Source organism: Coregonus clupeaformis, chromosome 40 (assembly GCF_020615455.1).
Source record: "Coregonus clupeaformis isolate EN_2021a chromosome 40, ASM2061545v1, whole genome shotgun sequence".
Taxonomy (NCBI): domain Eukaryota; kingdom Metazoa; phylum Chordata; class Actinopteri; order Salmoniformes; family Salmonidae; genus Coregonus; species Coregonus clupeaformis.
This window is the reverse complement of record NC_059231.1, coordinates 13132252-13152093: the sequence shown is the minus strand read 5'-3', so window position 1 is coordinate 13152093 and position 19842 is coordinate 13132252. Positions and strand designations below refer to the sequence as shown.

At 44.7% G+C, this 19842-nt stretch overlaps 1 protein-coding gene across 4 annotated transcripts in view; it reads left to right on the top strand.

Moving 5' to 3' along the window:
- Positions 1-19842, top strand: part of LOC121555191 (dedicator of cytokinesis protein 9) — a 140792-nt gene that overhangs the window by 37208 nt on the left and 83742 nt on the right. For all 4 annotated transcript variants that reach the window (XR_006658014.1, XR_006658015.1, XM_045212082.1 and 1 more), the window contains exons 4-14: positions 1708-1790; positions 2492-2561; positions 6196-6291; positions 6573-6707; positions 11163-11337; positions 12645-12697; positions 16784-16858; positions 16954-17094; positions 17518-17730; positions 17997-18119; positions 18503-18585. Coding sequence is in view for 2 of the 4 variants with exons in the window: in XM_045212082.1 (XP_045068017.1) it covers positions 1708-1790; positions 2492-2561; positions 6196-6291; positions 6573-6707; positions 11163-11337; positions 12645-12697; positions 16784-16858; positions 16954-17094; positions 17518-17730; positions 17997-18119; positions 18503-18585 (1247 nt within the window). In the remaining 2 variants the exon portion in view is untranslated. The remainder of the gene's footprint in view (positions 1-1707; positions 1791-2491; positions 2562-6195; positions 6292-6572; positions 6708-11162; positions 11338-12644; positions 12698-16783; positions 16859-16953; positions 17095-17517; positions 17731-17996; positions 18120-18502; positions 18586-19842) is intronic.

Genomic DNA, 19842 nt, shown 5'->3' with positions numbered 1-19842 from the left:
AATGCATGCAGGTATGCCTCAATGTCATCGGTAGCTCCCATCTTAGATATAAAGTCACTTGCCTTTATTGGGCGGGTATTTTGGACAACCCTCTGTCTCTGCAACTGCAATTCCTCTGCCTTCAGAAGGTTGGCTTTCTTTGCTCCTCCAAGAGAGCCACGTTTGCTTGCATCTGGGCGTGCTGGCCAGCAACAAGGGCTTTCAATATGTCCTCCATTTCAGTCGGCGGGGAGCCTACGGCCAACTTGGAAAACTGGGTGATCAAACCTTCGGTATCCTCCTCTGACATGCACTATTAACGCTTGAGCGTGCCTGTATTCTCCACCATCTGTGATGCCACGAGAGGCTACACAGCTTTCAGCGGGATTGCTCAAGTAGTGCAAGGAGGCCAGGTTCAATCAAAACAAGGATTTTATTAAAGGTCTTGGGAAACTAACGAAAGTATAACACAATTCTGTTCTCTGGTGGCTCTTTAAGGGTTAACAGTTCAGGGATGTCTCTTCCACATCCAAAATCATAACTCTCCCTCGCTCAAATAACTTTTCCCCAGTCTTACTGTATTCCACGTTGCAGCTAGTGGCCAACCCAGCAAAACGTCCTTCCAAATGTCCCACACGTATTTCCACAGGTGCATATATCCAAAGGTGAGTATTTCCCAAAGGTAAGTATCTCCAAATCCTTATATTCCTCATGGAAGTGGACGTGCAGCACTCTTGTCCTCCAGAGAGCCCAGGTTGGAGACTGTGTTTCTTCACCCCCACACACTCCCTCAGTGTCTCTCTTCCCTTCCCAAAACCTTCAGCTCATCAGCTCCTGATTTGTTTCAGCTGCGTGGGAAGATTGGCCATAGAGGGGTGGAGTTCCCGACCATACCAGCAGATGGAGCCATAGCTGTCTGGGTTTGCAGCCACCTCAGGGGGATGTAACGTCCCTCCAGGACACAGCCTCTCGTGACATCACAGTATTTATTAGGATCCTCATTAGCTGCTACAAAAGCATCAGCTACTCTTCCTGGGGTCCACATGAAATATGACATAATGTATAGTACAGAACATTATTAGTTAAGGACTGAACTACATACATTTAAAACGTCACACATAGCCTACATACCTGTTCCCAGACATAACTATGGAGTGGATCATAATTTAAGATTTATGTCATCATAAAACATTTCCTTTTCTAATTGCAAGATCTGACTCAACCAAAAACTCTACCATTTTAATCACCCCCCCCCCCCAAAAAAAAATAACTAAGTTCATATCTTAATCACAGACTTTTTAAAATATGAACTTTTCAGTCATCAAGTACTAAATGTGAAGGCGGATGAGAAAGTGGCCCTGCTGAGCTACTGATTCTCTTTTCAGTCAACTAATCTACTCAAGATGAGCATTCCTCATATGTAGGAAGAATGAGACTTAGTTCGGTTAACACAGATTGGTTGTTGTGTGCGCTTGTATGAATGTTTCTCGTTTTTTTAGACTAAATATTTTGAATCTGTGTCTCGTAGTCCCCTGTAGCTCAGTTGGTAGAGCATGGCGCCTGCAACGCCAGGGTTGTGGGTTCGATTCCCACGGGGGGGGGGCCAGTATGAAAATGTATGCACTCACTAACTGTAAGTCGCTCTGGATAAGAGCGTCTGCTAAAATGACTAAAATGTAAATGATTTACACATGAAAGCCATTGATTGTCTCTCTCTCTTTATTTCAGTGCATCAAGACCTACAACTCTGACTTGCATGTCGTTACTTATAAGTACGAGGATTACTCCGGGGACTTTCGGCAGCTTCCAAAGTAAGCCTGTTGTTCAGAACGGTTGTCTTGACAGTACAATGTTGTATATCGTGTAACCAAGTGGTGACTTCCTCCTGGGCAAGTTAGTACAGCTACCCTCTAATGTAGGCCGAGATTTCACACTAAAGTCCACGCACACGCACACACGTGTCAGACAGTGTCAGGCTGTCTGTAATCTTCAATCAGCCTTAGTTGCTGATTGGTGAGGAGATTTTGGCATGGATACCCTACAAGGAAATACAGGTTTTATTTTTTTAACCCGCAATAACAACGGATACTTCCTGTTCAAGACAAACTCAGGTTATTCCTGGAGCAGTGGGATTTAGTCAGGGTGGAAACCACCCCCGGTTCTAAGAGTGTGTCATTAGTTCCAGGAATATGGTTTCAAGTGTCATCGTGGTGGAATTTGGACATAAAATGATGCTGCCCCGACCTTGAGACTTGCCATTGATGTCAACAGCCCTTTGGTTAACATTCAGTGTCCAGGGAGGGAAATTGAAACAATGAAATATGACACAAATTTTCACAATGGTTTTCCTGGGTTTAATTAGTTCGAGCTTCCTATGTAAGTGGGACCTGTACTGTACATTACATTAGGTTTAATTTCTTATATCAATGAATGACCTCTGATAGATAATGAATGACCTCTGACCTCTGATAGATAAGATACAATCCTATATCCATATCCTTGTGTTTTACAGCAAAGTGTGCAGACCAGACAAACTGGCTGTCCACGTTTTTGAGATTGATGAAGATGTCGATAAAGATGAGGTAAGTGAATGTCTGTAGAAAGTTACAAATAACCAACTATTTAGCTAAGCCACTTGTGCTTATTCCAATCAGCTTTTACCTCAACTCTTGACCCTCAACCTGGCCCACCAGCTCCATGTACAAATCATCTTAATACGAATAATCCTCCATACAGACAGACAGACAGACAGAATAATTAATTAGGTTTCCATGCTCCCCTAAGACAGATTGTTGTGTCTAAATACTACATGTTGTGTCTAAATACTACATGTTGTGTCTAAACAGCGCATGTTGTGTCTAAATAGCTCATGTTGTGTCTAAAGAATAAAGGGTAATTAACTGCAGGACTTTGGTTCGCTGGCCGCCTCTCAAATGGTCTCTGGTTTTCTACTCTGCTTCTCATGCAGAAGTTCATGTGTTCACGGTCCCAGACTCCTCACTCCTCACAGCTCATGGGTTTGGCCCTTTTTGTTGTGAGCAAATTATTTTACATTTCGTGACTGCCTGATAATACAACTGTAAAACCTTAGCTAGAAACCTTTGGTCTGTGAACCATAGAGATGTATAATTCTGCTGTGAACAGTGTAAATTAGTCTTTGTTGGCCTTGAAGTGTCTTGTGAGACTGGGAGTCAGTGCACACCAGGGAGGCTATGGGGTCACCTGTGATCAAGCCAACCCTGAAGGGAGGCTGGATCACTGATGCCTATAGAAACCCTCAGAGGGACGGTGTTCTGCAGTGCATCACCCGAGGCAGTCTCAGGCTGTTGATAACGCTGTTGTTATGCTTGCATCTCTTAAACTGCTAGGGTCATGTTGACATTTGCATCTGTCACATTCATGTGAATTATGTCTCCTTTATGTCGTGTCAGTCAATGCTCCCCTACAGGCATTCCATAGCAAAGGTCTTTAGAGTAATAAAGGGCGGCAGGTAGCTTAGTGGTTAAGAGCGTTGTGCCAGTAACCGAAAGGTTGCTGGTTCTAATCCCCGAGCCGACTAGGTGAAAAATCTGTCGATGTGCCCTTGAGCAAGGCACTTAACCCTAATTGCTCATGTAAGTCGCTCTGGATAAGAGCGTCTGCTAAATGACTAAAATGTAAATGTAATATTTATAGGGACTCGAGTGACCTTATTCACTTATCTGTGATTTAGGCAAATGGATTGTTGAGCCGAGAGACTAGCCCAGGTCACCAGAGGTCAGGGCCTGACCACTGAACCCCTCAGTCAAAGACAGGACAGTAAGAAGATAGGCAGAAAGTGCTTCTCCAATAGAAATCCCCGATCACGCTTGTAGGCGATGTCATGGCGACGTTGGCTAGCTAAGCTCATGCGCAGGAACACGTAATCGTATCAGAACTCAGGATAAGACCCAGATGCAGACAGTTCGAATCACAGATGTTTATTAACAAAACAGGGGGCAGGCAGACGACAGGTCAAGGGCAGGCAGAGGTCAGGTCAAGGGCAGGCAGAGGTCAGGTCAAGGGCAGGCAGAGGTCAGGTCAAGGGCAGGCAGAGGTCGGTAATCCAGGGCAGAGTCAGTAAGGGACAGAACGGCAGAGGCTCAGGGTCAAGGCAGGCAGGCAGGCTCAGGGTCAAGGCAGGCAGAGTGGTCAAAACCAGAAACACTAGAAAAACAGGGGCTAGCGAGAAACGGGCGTACGGGAAAACCACGTTGGTAGGCTTGACGAGACAAGACGAACTGGCAACAGACAAACAGAAAACGCAGGTATAAATACACAGGAGATAATGGGGACAAATGGGAGACACCTGATGGGGGGTGGGGACAAGCACAGGACAGGTGAAACAGATCAGGGTGTGGCAGATCGGTTCTAACGGTCGTCCCGCGCTGAACTGCGCATGTGCAGCCCATCAAATCAAAGGCACTCTTTTGATATAATGTTGTTTTTGCTGAAAATGTTTGTCACTTTCACCAGTCGGAGTAATAACATGTTCAACTACTTAAGACGTTGTCTCAAATCTAGATTGTGACTTTAGATGTCGAGAAAATTAACAGCTAAGGAAGAATCTTTCACTTCTCTCATTGACTTCTCGAACCCCAAACCCCGGCCTGGTCTGCTTCGCAAGCATTCCCGGAAGTCTCGCGATGTTGCGTCTCTGGGTTTTGAAACTCTTGATCTGACAGGGGAGGGGCATTAGATCTGATGACAAGACTCCTCCCAGCTCACCCTTCACCTCACCTCTCTCCCACACTGCTGTAAAAGTATGTTCCCCGGCCCAGAGTATCCCAGCTACAGACCCCGAGCAGATGATAGTTATGATAGATAGGGAAGTGGGCCTTCTCCGAGCAGATGATAGTTATGATAGTTAAGGAAGTGGGCCTTTTCTCCTGAAATCCCCAAATAAATCCTCTCTCACACACACACACACACAGAAACCCCAGCCCCATGTCTGTTCATGTATTTAAAGAAAACAGCATTACCACAAGGCAGGGGTAAAGTGACCAACATGAAAACGTTTATGGTCAAATGTGTAATTGATTATGGAATTATTCTGCACTGTGTTGCATCTAAGGTTGATTGATACAACAGTTTAGTTAATCTGGTTGGTTTGGGTGTTACCAGGCAACATTTGCAGAGCTTTGGGGTTCACTGTAAGCAAACACAAGTAAATTGTCTGGTCCTCTGGTTGACTGGCGTCTTCTGGCCAGAGGGTGATAACTGGAAGCAGGCCATGAACGTTTCCAGACCCTCCTCTGATATGCTGAAAATATTCTGCGCTCTGCCAACACCTTTAAAGATATTTTACTGGATGAGAGGGGATAGTGATCATGTCATACAAAGTCATCTTGAAAACCCATTAATTATTTGTCCGTTTCTAAAAGCGTCTCTGGAACATTGGGTTTTACCTTCTGTAGTCTGTCAAAGAGAAGAGGCGTAAACACTCTGGACATGTGTTCTGATCATGAGGACCTGATGGAGACCAGGCCAGGGGTAAAACGCTGCTGTCCTATCTCCTCTACCCTTTTACTACTCCCCTAATTGATTTATTTACACAGATCATTACGCCTCTGGAAGTCTTCATGGAATAGAGATGGTAGCCGTGTGTTTCGTCATGTGTTCTCTTTGCCAGTGGATTGGATGGTTTCATGATAATAGCTGAGGATTGGGATGAAATGGTCACGAGCAGAAGCCACGGAGAGGGGCTGTTTATTTGGGTTCATAGTGGAGGTTAGTTGAATATGCTGGCTGCTTGTTTGGAGTCCAATAGACCTACACTCTTAGAAAAAAAGGTGCTATCTAGAACCTAAACGGGTTCTTCAGCTATACCATAGTAGAACCCTTTGAAGAACCCTTTTTGGTGCCAGGTAAAACCCTTTCCACAGAGGGTTTTTACATGAAACCCCAAAAGGGTTCTACCTGGAACCAAAAAGGGTTCTACTTGGAACCCAAAAATGGTTCTCATATGGGGACAGCCGAAGAACCCTTTTGGAGCCCTTTTTTTTCTAAGAGTGTCCATCAAACTGAGGCTGTTCTCATCTCGCCACGTCTCCTATACTGACATTTATATCAACCACAGGATCAAAGGGCCTTGCACAGAGCGTGGGTCCAGGTCATGTTTTGATGTGGTGCCGTGTATGTGATTGTGTATGTGTGTTTTCTTGAGTGTGTCTGAGCCCATGCTCATGTCTCAACCAGGACACAGCCTCCCTAGGTTCCCAGAAAGGAGGGATCACCAAGCATGGCTGGCTGTACAAAGGCAACATGAACAGTGCCATCAGTGTCACCATGAGGGTGAGTGATCCTAATGACGATGACACTAGCTATCTCTATGAGGAATGACTTTACACGGTGTGCCAGATGTGAGCAATAGTCCGTGCTTGTGTCTCCAGTGACAGAAGGATGTAGCTAGATTTTCATCGACACCATTTATCAGACAAGCTGATGGATTTTGTGAAATATTTATGGTCTTGACTTCCTCCTAACCATGCTGGGGCAATTATCTGGGCCCAAATTATGCCTCTTGTTCTCTAATAATAGAAATGGGATTGTTATTGTTTTACTGTACTTTCCAGTCTTTCAAGAGGAGGTATTTCCACCTAACCCAGCTGGATGACAGCTCTTACAACCTGAACTTCTACAAGGATGAGAAGATCTCCAAAGAACCCAAAGGAACCATCTTCCTGGACTCCTGTATGGGAGTTGTTCAGGTGATATTGGGAACTCTGTGTCTAGGGATATTGGGAACTTTGTGTCTGGGATATTGTGAACTCTGTGTCTGGGATATTGGGAACTCTGTGTCTGGGATATTGGGAACTTTGTGTCTGGGATATTGTGAACTCTGTGTCTGGGATATTGTGAACTTTGTGTCTGGGAATGTGCTTTGACACCATAAATGATAACAATGGGATGAGTTCAGGTCATCTAGCCAGACATGCTTCCTTTCCAAAGATTTTACTTTCCAAAATATATTTACCTGTGTAAAATTTTATATGATCAGTAAAACTCAGCACAAGTTAAAGCTAGCAACAGTGTATCAATGAGGAAATGTTTCTGTCTGTATCGCTGCTGGGACCCTTCCCCAATCCCCATCTACATGGGCTGAAACCAGACATCATACTACCATGCACTTTGCAGCAATCAATACCACATGCTATAGCTAGCAGGCGCACATCTCCCAGTCCCAAGACGGGCTTGAAGCATAATTATCTGTCTTCTACACACAAATGGATGGAAAGGTCCTGTTTTTACTGACCAAGCATTCAGCTCACATTAATCAGATGCATAAAAAGGAGTCATCAGTGTGGAGTTGAGAGCTCGGGCCAGGCCCTCTCGTGTCTCCTGCCCTATGGAAGTGGCTTTTATTGGGCCAGAGGAGAGGGAGGGTCCCCTGAATGGGGTGGGAGTGGAGCGGAGGTGGGAGTGTGTACTTGGTATGGAGTGGAGCGTAGTGGGAGTGTGTACTTGGTATAGAGTGGAGGTGGGAGTGTGTACTTGGTATGGAGCGGAGGTGGGAGTGTGTACTTGGTATAGAGTGGAGGCGGAGGTGGGAGTGTGTACTTGGTATGGAGTGGAGCGTAGTGGAAGTGTGTACTTGGTATGGAGTGGAGGCGGAGGTGGAAGTGTGTACTTGGTATGGAGTGGAGCGTAGTGGAGCGTAGTGGAAGTGTGTACTTGGTATGGAGTGGAGGCGGAGGTGGAAGTGTGTACTTGGTATGGAGTGGAGCGTAGTGGAGCGTAGTGGAAGTGTGTACTTGGTATGGAGTGGAGCGTAGTGGGAGTGTGTACTTGGTATGGAGTGGAGGCGGAGGTGGAAGTGTGTACTTGGTATGGAGTGGAGCGTAGTGCAATCTAAGTGTCACATGATCTGTCACATGATCTCAGTATAGATAGACCTGATCTGAAAGGCCCCAGAGTCTGCAACACCACTAAGCAAGGGGCACCACCAAGCAAGCGGCACCATGAAGACCAAGGAGCTCTCCAAACAGGTCAGGGACAAAGTTGTGAAGAAGTACAGATCAGGATTGGGGTTATAAAAAAATATCTGAAACTTTGAAAATCCCACGGAGCACCATTGGGGGGCCGCCCACCAAAACTCACGGACCAGGCAAGGAGGGCATTAATCAGAGAGGCAACAAAGAGACCAAAGATAACCCTGAAGGAGCTGCAAAGCTCCACAGCGGAGATTGGAGTATCTGTCCATAGGACCACTTTAAGCCGTACACTCCACAGAGCTGGGCTTTACGGAAGAGTGGCCAGAAAAAAGCCATTGCTTAAAGCAAAAAAATTTGCAAACACGTTTGGTGTTCGCCAAAAGGCATGTGGGAGACTCCCCAAACATATGGAAGAATGTACTCTGGTCAGATGAGACTAAAATTGAGCAGGACTAAGCATACTGCTAAAGCAACACTCAAGTTGTTTAAGGGGAAACATTTAAATGTCTTGGAATGGTATAGTCAAAGCCCAGACCTCAATCCAATTGAGAATCTGTGGTATGACTTAAAGATTGCTGTACACCAGCGGAACCCATCCAACTTGAAGGAGCAGGAGCAGTTTTGCCTTGAAGAATGGGCAAAAATCCCAGTGGCTAGATGTGCCAATCTTATAGAGACATACCCCAAGAGACTTGCAGCTGTAATTGCTGCAAAAGGTGGCTCTACAAAGTATTGAATTTGGGGGGGTGAATAGTTATGCACGCTCCAGTTTTCAGTTTTTTTGTCTTATTTCTTGTTTGTTTCACCCCAAAAAATATTTAGCATCTTCAAAGTGGTAGGCATGTTGTGTAAATCAAATGATACCAACCCCCCAAAAAACAATTTTAATTCCAGGTTGTAAGGCAACCCTCTCCCTCCTCTCCTCTCCCTTCCCTCCCCTCCCTCCCCTCCCCTCCCCTCTCCTCTCCTCTCCTCTCCTCTCCTCTCCCTCCCCTCTCCTCTCCTCTCCCTCCCCTCTCCCCTCTCTCTCCTCTTCCTCTCCTCTCCCTCCTCTCCGCTCCCTCTCCTCTCCTCTCCTCTCCTCTCCTCTCCTCTCCTCTCCTCTCCTCTCCTCTCCTCTCCTCTCCTCCCCTCTCCTCCCCTCTCCTCTCCTCTCCCTCTCCTCTCCTCTCCTCTCCTCTCCTCTCTCCCTTCTTTCTCCCTCCCTCCCCTCTCTCTCCCTCCTTTCTCCTCTCCTCTCCCCTCTCTTCTCTCCCTCCTCTCCTCTCTCCCTCCTTTCTCCCTCCCTCTCCCTCTCCCTCCTTCTCCTCTCCTCTCCCCTCTCCTCTCCTCTCCTCTCCTCTCTCCCTTCTTTCTCCCTCCCTCTCCCCTCCCTCTCCCTCCTTTCTCCTCTCCTCTCCCCTCTCTTCTCTCCTCTCCTCTCTCCCTCCTTTCTCTCTCCCTCTCCCTCCTTTCTCCTCTCCTCTCCTCTCCTCTCCTCTCCTCTCCTCTCTCTCCTCTCTCCTCTCCTCTCCCTCTCCTCTCCTCTCTCCTCTCCTCTCCTCCTCCTCTCCTCTCCTCTCCTCCCTCCTCTCCTCCTCTCCTCCTCTCCTCTCCTCTCCTCTCCCTCTCTCCTCTCCTCTCCTCTCCCCTCCTCCTCTCTCTCCTCTCCTCCCTCCCTTCTTTCTCCCTCCCTCTCCCCTCTCCCTCCTTTCTCCTGTCCTCTCCCCTCTCTTCTCTCCTCTCCCTCTTCTCTCCTCTCCTCTCCTCTCTCCCTCCTTTCTCCCTCCCTCTCCACTCTCCCTCCTTTCTCCTCTCCTCTCCGCTCTCTTCTCTCTTATCCTCTCCTCTCCCCTCTCTTCTCCCTCCTCTCCCATCCCCTCTCCTCTCTCTCCTCTCCCTCTGCATAATGTACTAAGGCTTTGTGTGCTAAACAACAGGCCTGCATAGTTGACTCATTTCACAGTGGGAGTCCTTGCAGCTTAAGGGGTTGAAGGGTTCACGACCTACGGAACCCAGTACAGTGATGATCTACTCTCCAAGTAGAACACTGCCACTCACAGTTAATCTGTTATTTAGAGAACCCTGCTTATTAGTCCCTTGATGATGAATCCACTCTGACTCCTGTCCCAAACACCCCCATATCTAGTGTTTACTCTACTGGCCTTGAGCTAATGGCTCTCCCTCCCATACACCTCCCTCCCATACACCTCCCTCCCATACACCTCCCTCTCTGCAGGCTGAAAGGTTCAGCCTGATGTTATGTGGGGCTTTATTAAAACTCCCACTCATGGCTAACTCAGTCCATGATTTATATAGAAACGTTCAGGCAATGTTTTGGGGAGGTTGTTTACACAACAGTGGAAGTATTGCACCTCAGCCTCCCTTGCTAAGATCTCCTGGACGTTAGAATCAACTCTATAATGATCAAAGCCTGGACGGTGGCTGACTGAATCACCAGCTTCGGGAGGTGTGTGATCGAGACGATCTGAGGGCGACCTGAGGCAGTTGCTGGCTGATTGGGGGTCGTAGGTCAACCCCACAGCTCCGGTCCAGAGCTGCTGACAGACTCGGTCCCTTTATAAGAACTCAGCTCCAGTGCCGGCAGCACTACGCTCTTTGTTGCCTAGCACCCTGCTCCTCTGTGTGTTCACTCAGTCTGTTTATTCCCTTCTGTGTCTCTCTAACCAACACAAAGAAACCGTTTTTAAGCTTTCCTAAATACCGAAATTATGGATAATGATGCTGTTGTTGTCAAATATGTACACATACCAGTTTAACTGTTTCCCTGTGTTTTCTTACCCTTTTAGTGTGTAAATAGATTAAAAATAAATAGATAAGTTCTGGGAGTTATTACAAAATCTCAAGTCAAAGTAAAAAGTAAATCAATTTCCACTGGGGGAGAGGATAGTTGTTTTAAGTTTTCTTCAAAGTGCCGTGAAACAACTCATAAAACCAAGCAGCTGCCTTCTGGTGACTTGGATGTTAACTTTTGGATCAGAACATTCTCTTTGAACCTGTTTTATTAACTGTTGGGCATTTGTTTTTAGACTGTAAGAAACACCCACTCACACTTGACCTGCACACACTGTAATCATCCTCAATTCATGCTGTTTTTTTGTGTGACGGTACGGCATTGCCTTTTTCTGTAGTTGACCCTCTGTTGCTATTCCTTAGCAACCTTCCCTCCGCCACAGCATCACCTAAACAATTATGTTCTCCCCTCCTCCCCTCCGCTGTGTCTGGCTGCAGAATAACAAGGTGCGGCGCTTTGCCTTTGAGCTGAAGATGCAGGACAAGAGCACGTACCTGCTGGCTGCCGACAGTGAGGGAGAGATGGAGGACTGGATCAGCACTTTCAACAAGATCCTCCACAGCAGCTTTGAGATCGCCATGCAGGAGAAGAGGAACGGGGACATCCACGATGGTGTGTGGGCATGTGTGTGTGTGTGTGTGTGTGTGTGTGTGTGGGCATGTGTGCTGTGCGTGCGTGTGTGTGTGTGCGTGCGTGCATGTGTGTCTGTGTGCGTGTGGTGTGTGTGTGTGTGTGTGTGTGTGTGTGTGTGTGTGTGTGTGTGTGCTGTGCGTGTGTGTGTGTGTGTGTGTGTGTCTGTGTGTTTGTGTTTTCAGAGTTCAAGGATGGGAGTTAAGAGTGGAGACAGATTTCCGTGTGAATTCTGTTAAAACATCGTCCTCTCGTTCAACAAAACCCCCTAGTACAAGGAGAATGTGCTTCCCAAAGTGTCAGTAATACAAAGAAAACATCCCAGGGTTCACTGCAGTACGCTTGTCTGCCTGTCATGGCTACGTAAGGTGTACTTAGGCCATGGAGAAGAGGATGACTTTGGCTTACATTCTATCATCACCCGCCCATGTAAATAACCCTGTTGCAGGGCATAGCTAGCATAAAGCACCACACTGATGGGCTGTAGTTGGCTCAGAGTAGTTTAAAACACCTTGGAGCCAGATCGGGGAAGACTGAGATGATAGTGGTAGACTAGTTCCTGTACAAGCTAAAGCACATCATTAGCGGTCCTGTCTGTAAATGTGAATTCGGTGTTTACAAGACGTCTCCTCCTAGTCTGTGGTGATTGGTGGAGCTAGAGGACCACCCAGGTGTTTTAAAACTCTCCTCCTGTCTGATCTAAGGCCTGAGCCAGGAGGAATTAATACTCTCCTCCTGTCTGATCTAAGGCCTGAGCCAGGAGGAATTAATACTCTCCTCTGTGACTAAGGCTGAGGAGGAATACTCCTGTCTGATCAGGCCTGAGCCAGGAGGAATTATACTCTCCTCCTGTCTGATCTAAGGCCTGAGCCAGGAGGAATTAATACTCTCCTCCTGTCTGATCTAAGGCCTGAGCCAGGAGGAATTAATACTCTCCTCCTGTCTGATCTAAGGCCTGAGCCAGGAGGAATTAATACTCTCCTCCTGTCTGATCTAAGGCCTGAGCCAGGAGGAAAGAACACCGCTACTCTCAGTAACCCCCTCAGCTTTTAGTAATCACGCTCGCCTAGGGGGAAAACAACCCAGTGGTTCCCATAGGGGCTCTAGGATCTGATCTCAGGTCTGCTCTGTGTGTCTGTTCTCAGGGCAGTCTAGGTCACTGTTTACTCTACTTAGCTGTTAGTAATGTGTGATTAAAGAAGAGGTGTGGTAATGGAGATGTAAAATAGTGGAATTGTTGAACCTCTGTTTTCAATGGGTGCTCTACTCTTTTTTTTTTCCTGTTGCAGATGACGAGCTGGGAAAGGCAGACAGTTCGTTGGGGAGTATGGACAGCTTTCAGGTGGGTCCTGTTTTCACTAACGGGTGGTCCCAAGCAGAAGGAGTCTTTATGCCCTGTTCACATGAGACATAAAGTAGTTGCGCCATGAAATCACTTCCCCATGGTAGGTAGAGAGCAGCCAGTCAGTCAGCCTCCTCCCCAAACCTATGGCTTTAATTAGCTTCAACTGATGTGTTTGCGCCTCCATTTTAAGCATTATGTTCTATCTCTGGTAAGACCTGACAGAGCAAAAATAGATAAGATCTTGCTACCATGGAAAGGAAAATACCTGTCTGTTCGTTGAAAAATCCCCCCTGATTAACTCTTTAGTCATATCCCAGTTTACCTATATGCTTATGGCCTTGCCTACACCTAGCGACCTTTTTAAAAAAAATGATATGATCCAAAAATATTCCATTTTATTTGGAACGGCAAGCCAGACGAAATTTAACGGGCCTATTTATATCATGAATATGAATTCGGAGGGCAGAAATTATTAAATATTAAAGCATTTGACCTCTCACTAAAGGGTTCAGTCATACAAAAGGTATGCTTAAATCCGAACTGGTTCTCTAGCAGATTAGTCTCACCCCATGTTCAAGAATGGCCTTTTCCCCTTTATTCAGATTAGAACCACTCGCTTTCGGTTATTTGAAAATGAAATCATCTCCAAAACAGTGTTATTTTTTAAAACAAGCCATAGGTTGCAATTTCAGTTTAATCAACCAGAAAAGACAGAACAAATAATAGAACAAATATTATTGTTAAACTCAAATATACTAATTGATTAAAAAAACTAATTGCAGCATTACCGCAAAAATTGAAGAGGCAAGTGGAAGGGGGAAAAAGTAAGGAACTTGTCTGTCGGCCCTGCATTAAAGACCAAAATTGGTTAAAGGACATTGTGATAAATAAAAAAGTATGCCAGTTTCATTTAAGGACCAAAAAATGACAGCTGTGCCATATTAATTGCAAAATAGTTGGGAAGAGATTTTCGCTGTACCAATTCCATGGCACATGGTTTATGAACTGATACGCAAAACGACGGCGGATTCAAAACTTTGCATTTTTTAATTTAAATTATTATAGAAAATACTTGCAAACAATAGAATGTTATATATATGGGGGAATCAACCATCCCAGCTCTGCAGATTTTTCTGCGAAGAGACAGAATCATTAGATCATTTGTTTTGGTACTGTCCATATGTAGCTTGTTTTTGGTCGCAGGTCCAGGAATGGCTGAAGGATTGCAACATTTACCTGGAGCTAACTCTGCAAATAGCACTGCTGGGGGATTTGAAAAGTCATAGTCAATCGATCAATAATATAATAATACTTTTAGCAAAAATATATATCTTTAATTTACAATCTGTAGAACTATGAGAATAGAAAGGTTCAGAACTTTTGTGAAACATCACAGTACAGTTGACAAATATATGGCAAATAAAATAAAAAAGAGATAGATGGGAGGGGTTGAGTGGAGCTGAAGGGTGGGACTAAAAACAACAAGATAACTAATGTAAAATATAGTGTGTCCGTAAAATGTATATAGGTTCAGAACTTTTTTGAAACAGCACAGTTAGAAATATAATAATATAATAGTATCCCATTTAGCAGACGCTTTTATCCAAAGCGACTTACAGTCATGTGTGCATACATTTTTACGTATGGGTGGTCCCGGGGATCGAACCCACTACCCTGGTGTTACAAGCGCCATGCTCTACCAATTGTGCTACAGAGGACCATATATGGCCAATAGAAATCAAACTGGATGGTCTTCAGAGATAGATGGGAGGGGTTGAGGGTAGCTAAGGAATGGGTATAAAAACAAACAATAGATAACTATTGTAAAATAGATTGTGTCCATAAAATGTATATACAGTTGATGTCGGAAGTTTACATACACTTAGGTTGGAGTCATTAAAACTCGTTTTTCAGCCACTCCACAAATGTCTTGTTAACAAACTATAGTTTTGGCAAGTCGGTTAGGACATCTACTTTGTGCATGACACAAGTAATTTTTCCAACAATTGTTTACAGACAGATTATTTCACTTATAATTCACTGTATCACAATTCCAGTGGGTCAGAAGGTTACATACACTAAGTTGACTGTGCCTTTAAACAGCTTGGAAAATTCCAGAAAATGATGTCATGGCTTTAGAAGCTTCTGATAGGCTAATTAACATCATTTGATTCAATTGGAGGTGTACCTGTGGATGTATTTCAAGGCCTACCTTCAAACTCAGTGCCTCTTTGCTTGACATCATGGGAAAATCAAAAGAAATCAGCCAAGACCTCAGAAAAATAATTGTAGATCTCCAGAAGTCTGGTTCATCCTTGGGAGCAATTTCCAAACGCCTGAAGGTACCACGTTCATCTGTACAAACAATAGTATGCAAGTATAAACACCATGGGACCACGCAGCCGTCATACCGCTCAGGAAGGAGACGCGTTCTGTCTCCTAGAGATGAACGTACTTTGGTGCGAAAAGTGAAAATCAATCCCAGAACAACAGCAAAGGAGCTTGTGAAGATGCTGGAAAAAAACTGGTACAAAAGTATCTATATCCACAGTAAAACGAGTCCTATATCGACATAACCTGAAAGGCCGCTCAGCAAGGAAGAAGCCACTGCTCCAAAACCGCCATTAAAAAGCCAGACTATGGTTTGCAACTGCACATGGGGACAAAGATCTTACTTTTTGGAGAAATGTCCTCTGGTCTGATAAAACAAAAATAGAACTGTTTGGCTATAATGACCATCGTTATGTTTGGAGGAAAAAGGGGGTACCTTGCAAGCCGAAGAACACCATCCCAACCGTGAAGCACGGGGGTGGCAGCATCATGCTGTGGGGGTGCTTTGCTGCAGGAGGGACTGGTGCACTTCACAAAATAGATGGCATCATGAGGAAGGAAATTGATGTGGATATATTGAAGCAACATCTCAAGACATCAGTCAGGACATTAAAGCTTGGTTGCAAATGGGTCTTCCAAATGGACAATGACCCCAAGCATAATTCCAAAGTTGTGGCAAAATGGCTTAAGGACAACAAAGTCAAGGTATTGGAGTGGCCATCACAAAGCCCTGACCTCAATCCTATAGAAAATGTGTGGGCAGAACTGAAAAAGCGTGTGCGAGCAAGGAGGCCTACAAACCTGACTCAGTTACACCAGCTCTGTCAGGAGGAATGGGCCAAAATTCAGCTTGTGGAAGGCTACCTGAAACATTTGACCCAAGTTAAAGAATTTAAAGGCAATGCTACCAAATACAAATTGAGTGTATGTAAACTTCTGACCCACTGGGAATGTGATGAAAGACATAAAAGCTGAAATAAATCATTCTCTCTACTATTATTCTGACATTTCACATTCTTAAAATAAAGTGGTGATCCTAACTGACCTAAAACAGGGAATTTTGACTAGAATTAAATGTCAGGAATTGTGAAAAACTGAGTTTAAATGTATTTGGCTAAGGTGTATGTAAACTTCCGACTTCAACTGTGGTATGTATAAGCTGGAAGTAGAAGCCTAAGTGTTGTTGTTCATTAGTTTACTCCAATGAAGGGAGGGATGGTAGGGTTAAGGGGAACATAATGAAGACCTGACAGATACAAATAACAGCTCCTGCTGTTTGAAAAGCGACCAAAAGCAGGAGAGGAACCAATATCTGGTTCTTTCCCATAGTGCAAAGCTACAGTAAGAGATGTCCATGACCATTTGCTGAAGCACTCAGTACTTGGGCAGACTCCAACGGCTGGGTTTCCAGTAACAGCCTGGGCTATGAGCTGGACATCTGACTGTCTCCTAGGAGCCTATAGATAAGCCATACTGTATGTGCATGGAAACTGATGGCAGCAGTTAACTAGCAAAGCAGACGTCCGACAGAGTGCTTTGACAGGCTTTGCTGTGGTGATGGCACCACCTGACTTTACCATTGAGTCTGTCTGTCTGCTCTCTCCTGATCAGTACGTTATAGGAAACCTCAACTCCAGATGGACTCAAATCAAGAGAAATGTTCAAATGATAAAAGCAGTTCAATCTGAAAATCTTTTGCTTAGTAAGGTTGTGGTCTGGTTATTTATTCGAAAAGAAATGTCTTGTCCTCAGAGTGCAAGAGATATTGAATCTAAAATGAGGAACGAGGCCAGATTGAAACTGTTCACCTTGGACCCGGACACACAGGTTAGTAACTATCGAGTTTTCAGAAAGACATTTGACAATCCCCCAGCTCCAAATTATGATTAAAATAAACCTAACCGCTCTTTTTGTCTCTTTAGAAACTTGACTTTTCAGGAATTGAGCCGGATATAAAGCAATATGAAGAAAAGTTTGGCAAGCGCATTTTGGTCAATTGCAGTGACCTGGCCTTCAACCTGCAAAGCTGTGTAGCGGACAACGAGGAGGGACCAACAACAAATGTAAGCCAGATCTCCTTCCCCTTGTTCTCCATGAGTCAGTGCTCAATGTGTACAGTCATACTATTGTTTTATAACAAGTATCTGCTCTGGAGAATGGGTGAGAGAGAAAGAGAGGGGTGGAGGGATCTCTGGTGTACGTCATCTCTGCTGTTTGTCTTTGTCGTGTGGGGGCTCTGGGTTAGCAACCAGCCGAGAGCCACAGTAATGGCGGAAGGCACTGTCTAATGGAGGGCAGGCACAGCAGCCTGTCCATTACCGAGAGAACACGTCAATCTGTTCAGTGATACAGACCTGACAGAGACAGAGATACACTAAAAGGCACTCGGTCAGTCCCTTGTCCAACTCGTGAACCTTCTGAGTCACTGTGACATCACAGTGTTCACTACACCAACTGGACACGTTTCCTGTTGCTTCGTTTTCCAGGTGGAGCCATTCTATGTGACCCTGTCGCTGTTCGACATCCAGAACAGTAGGAAGATCTCGTCAGACTTCCATGTGGACCTGAACCACCCGTCCGTCAGACAGCTGGTGGCCGACCCCAGCTGCCAGTACATGAACGGTGGTGGGGATGCCTTGCTGGGGGCGCAGAGGGGGATCCACGGCCTGCCTGAGGGTGCCATGCAGTACCCCAGACAGGTGAAGAGATGATATTAATCTCTATAGAATATTTTGAGATATTTATCTCTTTCAATATGACAATGTGATTGATATACTTTAATTTAGTTACCTGTACAGATTACAGTCTGCATATTAAATGTTTTTAATGGTGTGCGGATGTTTTTGTCTGACCGCCATGTACTGCCAATAAACCGAATAACCTTTTTTAAAAAATTGGATGGACAATAAAGGTTGTCAAGTTTCACTTATACTCTGTTCACTCACTGGGATTTGTCTCGCCACAGGGAGTGTTCTCTGTAACGTGTCCACACCCAGATATCTTCCTGGTAGCTCGCATCGAGAAGGTCCTCCAGGGAGGAATCACACACTGTGCTGAGCCCTACATGAAGAGCTCAGACTCCACCAAGGTACGCTCTGTACCAGGCCTCGGCATCAGAAAACACAACAATCAATTAGATTATTATCCCACATGATAAATTATTAAATCGTCCACATCATAAGTGCTCTCTGGTTACAACAACACTCCACGAGCATTGGTTTTACAAATCTGGTTCTGTTCCATTACACGGAGCAATAATGGGATTCAAGAGAGGAGATCTGAAATGCATTAGGGACGATTTTCAGGGTGTGTGTTTGTGTTAGTGTGTGTGTGTGTGTGTGTGTTTGTAGCTTGGCAGGCCTCAGAGCTAACTCAATAGGATATAGTGGATCCTGGAGTGTAGACCATCACCCCTGTCTGTATTGTCAGACCAGAATGGATCACTCATACTCTGTTCCTTTCTCCCACCAGGTGGCACAGAAGGTCCTGAAAAATGCCAAATTGGCTTGCAGCCGGTTGGGCCAGTACAGGATGCCTTTTGCATGGGCTGCCAGGTACTTGACGGTTACTAACCTGAACTGAAGTGAGGTTTATAGTAAGAGGTTATTGAAAGATGCTTTACCATTTGGAATATATTTTCATTATTAGAGGAACTTGATAGTAGGTCTGCTTAATATGGCATCACTTTGAGTACAAAATATCTAAATGAAATACATTTGTAAAATGTGATAAAGCCATCAAGTTTATTTCCAGGCAAAATAAAGGTAGTGAATTTCCGTTTTTGACACTGGTAAATAGGGCTGTTGTGGTGACCATATTACCGCCACACCGGCAGTCATGAGTCATGACCGCAGTAAAATTCCACTTGACCGTTGAGTCACGGTAATCTCCTCTTATGCACTCTGGACAAGCGTTGGTAGTACCCAACTTGCTAACTACCATCAGGTCCTAATGGCCTGGTACTCAGTGCTCTATTGTCCCTCTAACCACTCTGACATCAATGCAAATGCAATTGAAAATCACATCAAACACTTATCATCAAAACAGTATCGTGCTTTTAAAACTCACTTGGTTTTATAAATTAATAGAAAGAAAATCAACAGCAGGTTGAAACTGAGTGGAAAACACGGTCATTGTGGATGTTGTTTCAAAGCCTAACAAGGAAACGGACAGCGCTTTCTGAGGTGATGATTAATTAAAAAACACGCATATGCATATTAGAGTTTATGCATATGCATAGACCTATATATGAGCCTGACTGTATTAAAATAATGATTGTGCCGTTATACAATATATAGCCTACCGATAACACGCATGGCAGAAAAACATTTAAAAAACTGATTTAAGATGTCTTTGGTACATAATTGGTCTAGCCTATACTCCAAAATTAAACAAATTCTAGTAATCTCCTTTGAGTGTAGACTGTATTAATATTCATACTGGATGGACTGGTTACCGTATGCTACGCTCCAAATGTTCTATCCACGAGTCTGGGAGAGAACGTATAGGCCTAGGCGATGCTGTTGGTTCATTGATTGTGCAGGGCGGCTAAGCCTACAATTATACTGAATTTGTATTTGATTTTGAATAGTCTAGGAATAGGGCATTATTTTACATTTTCATAATTAATAGGCTGACACATTACCTTTAGCTACAGAATATCTCACCACCTTGCATTTTCAGTTTAATTAAATATGTTTTGTTGTGAAAACATGTTACTATCACTGTTCCCGATCAGATTTCACTAGGTTTCCCAAATTAAGCACTGGGTAAACGCAGGAACATGGTTGGAGAGCCCATGGCATACAGAG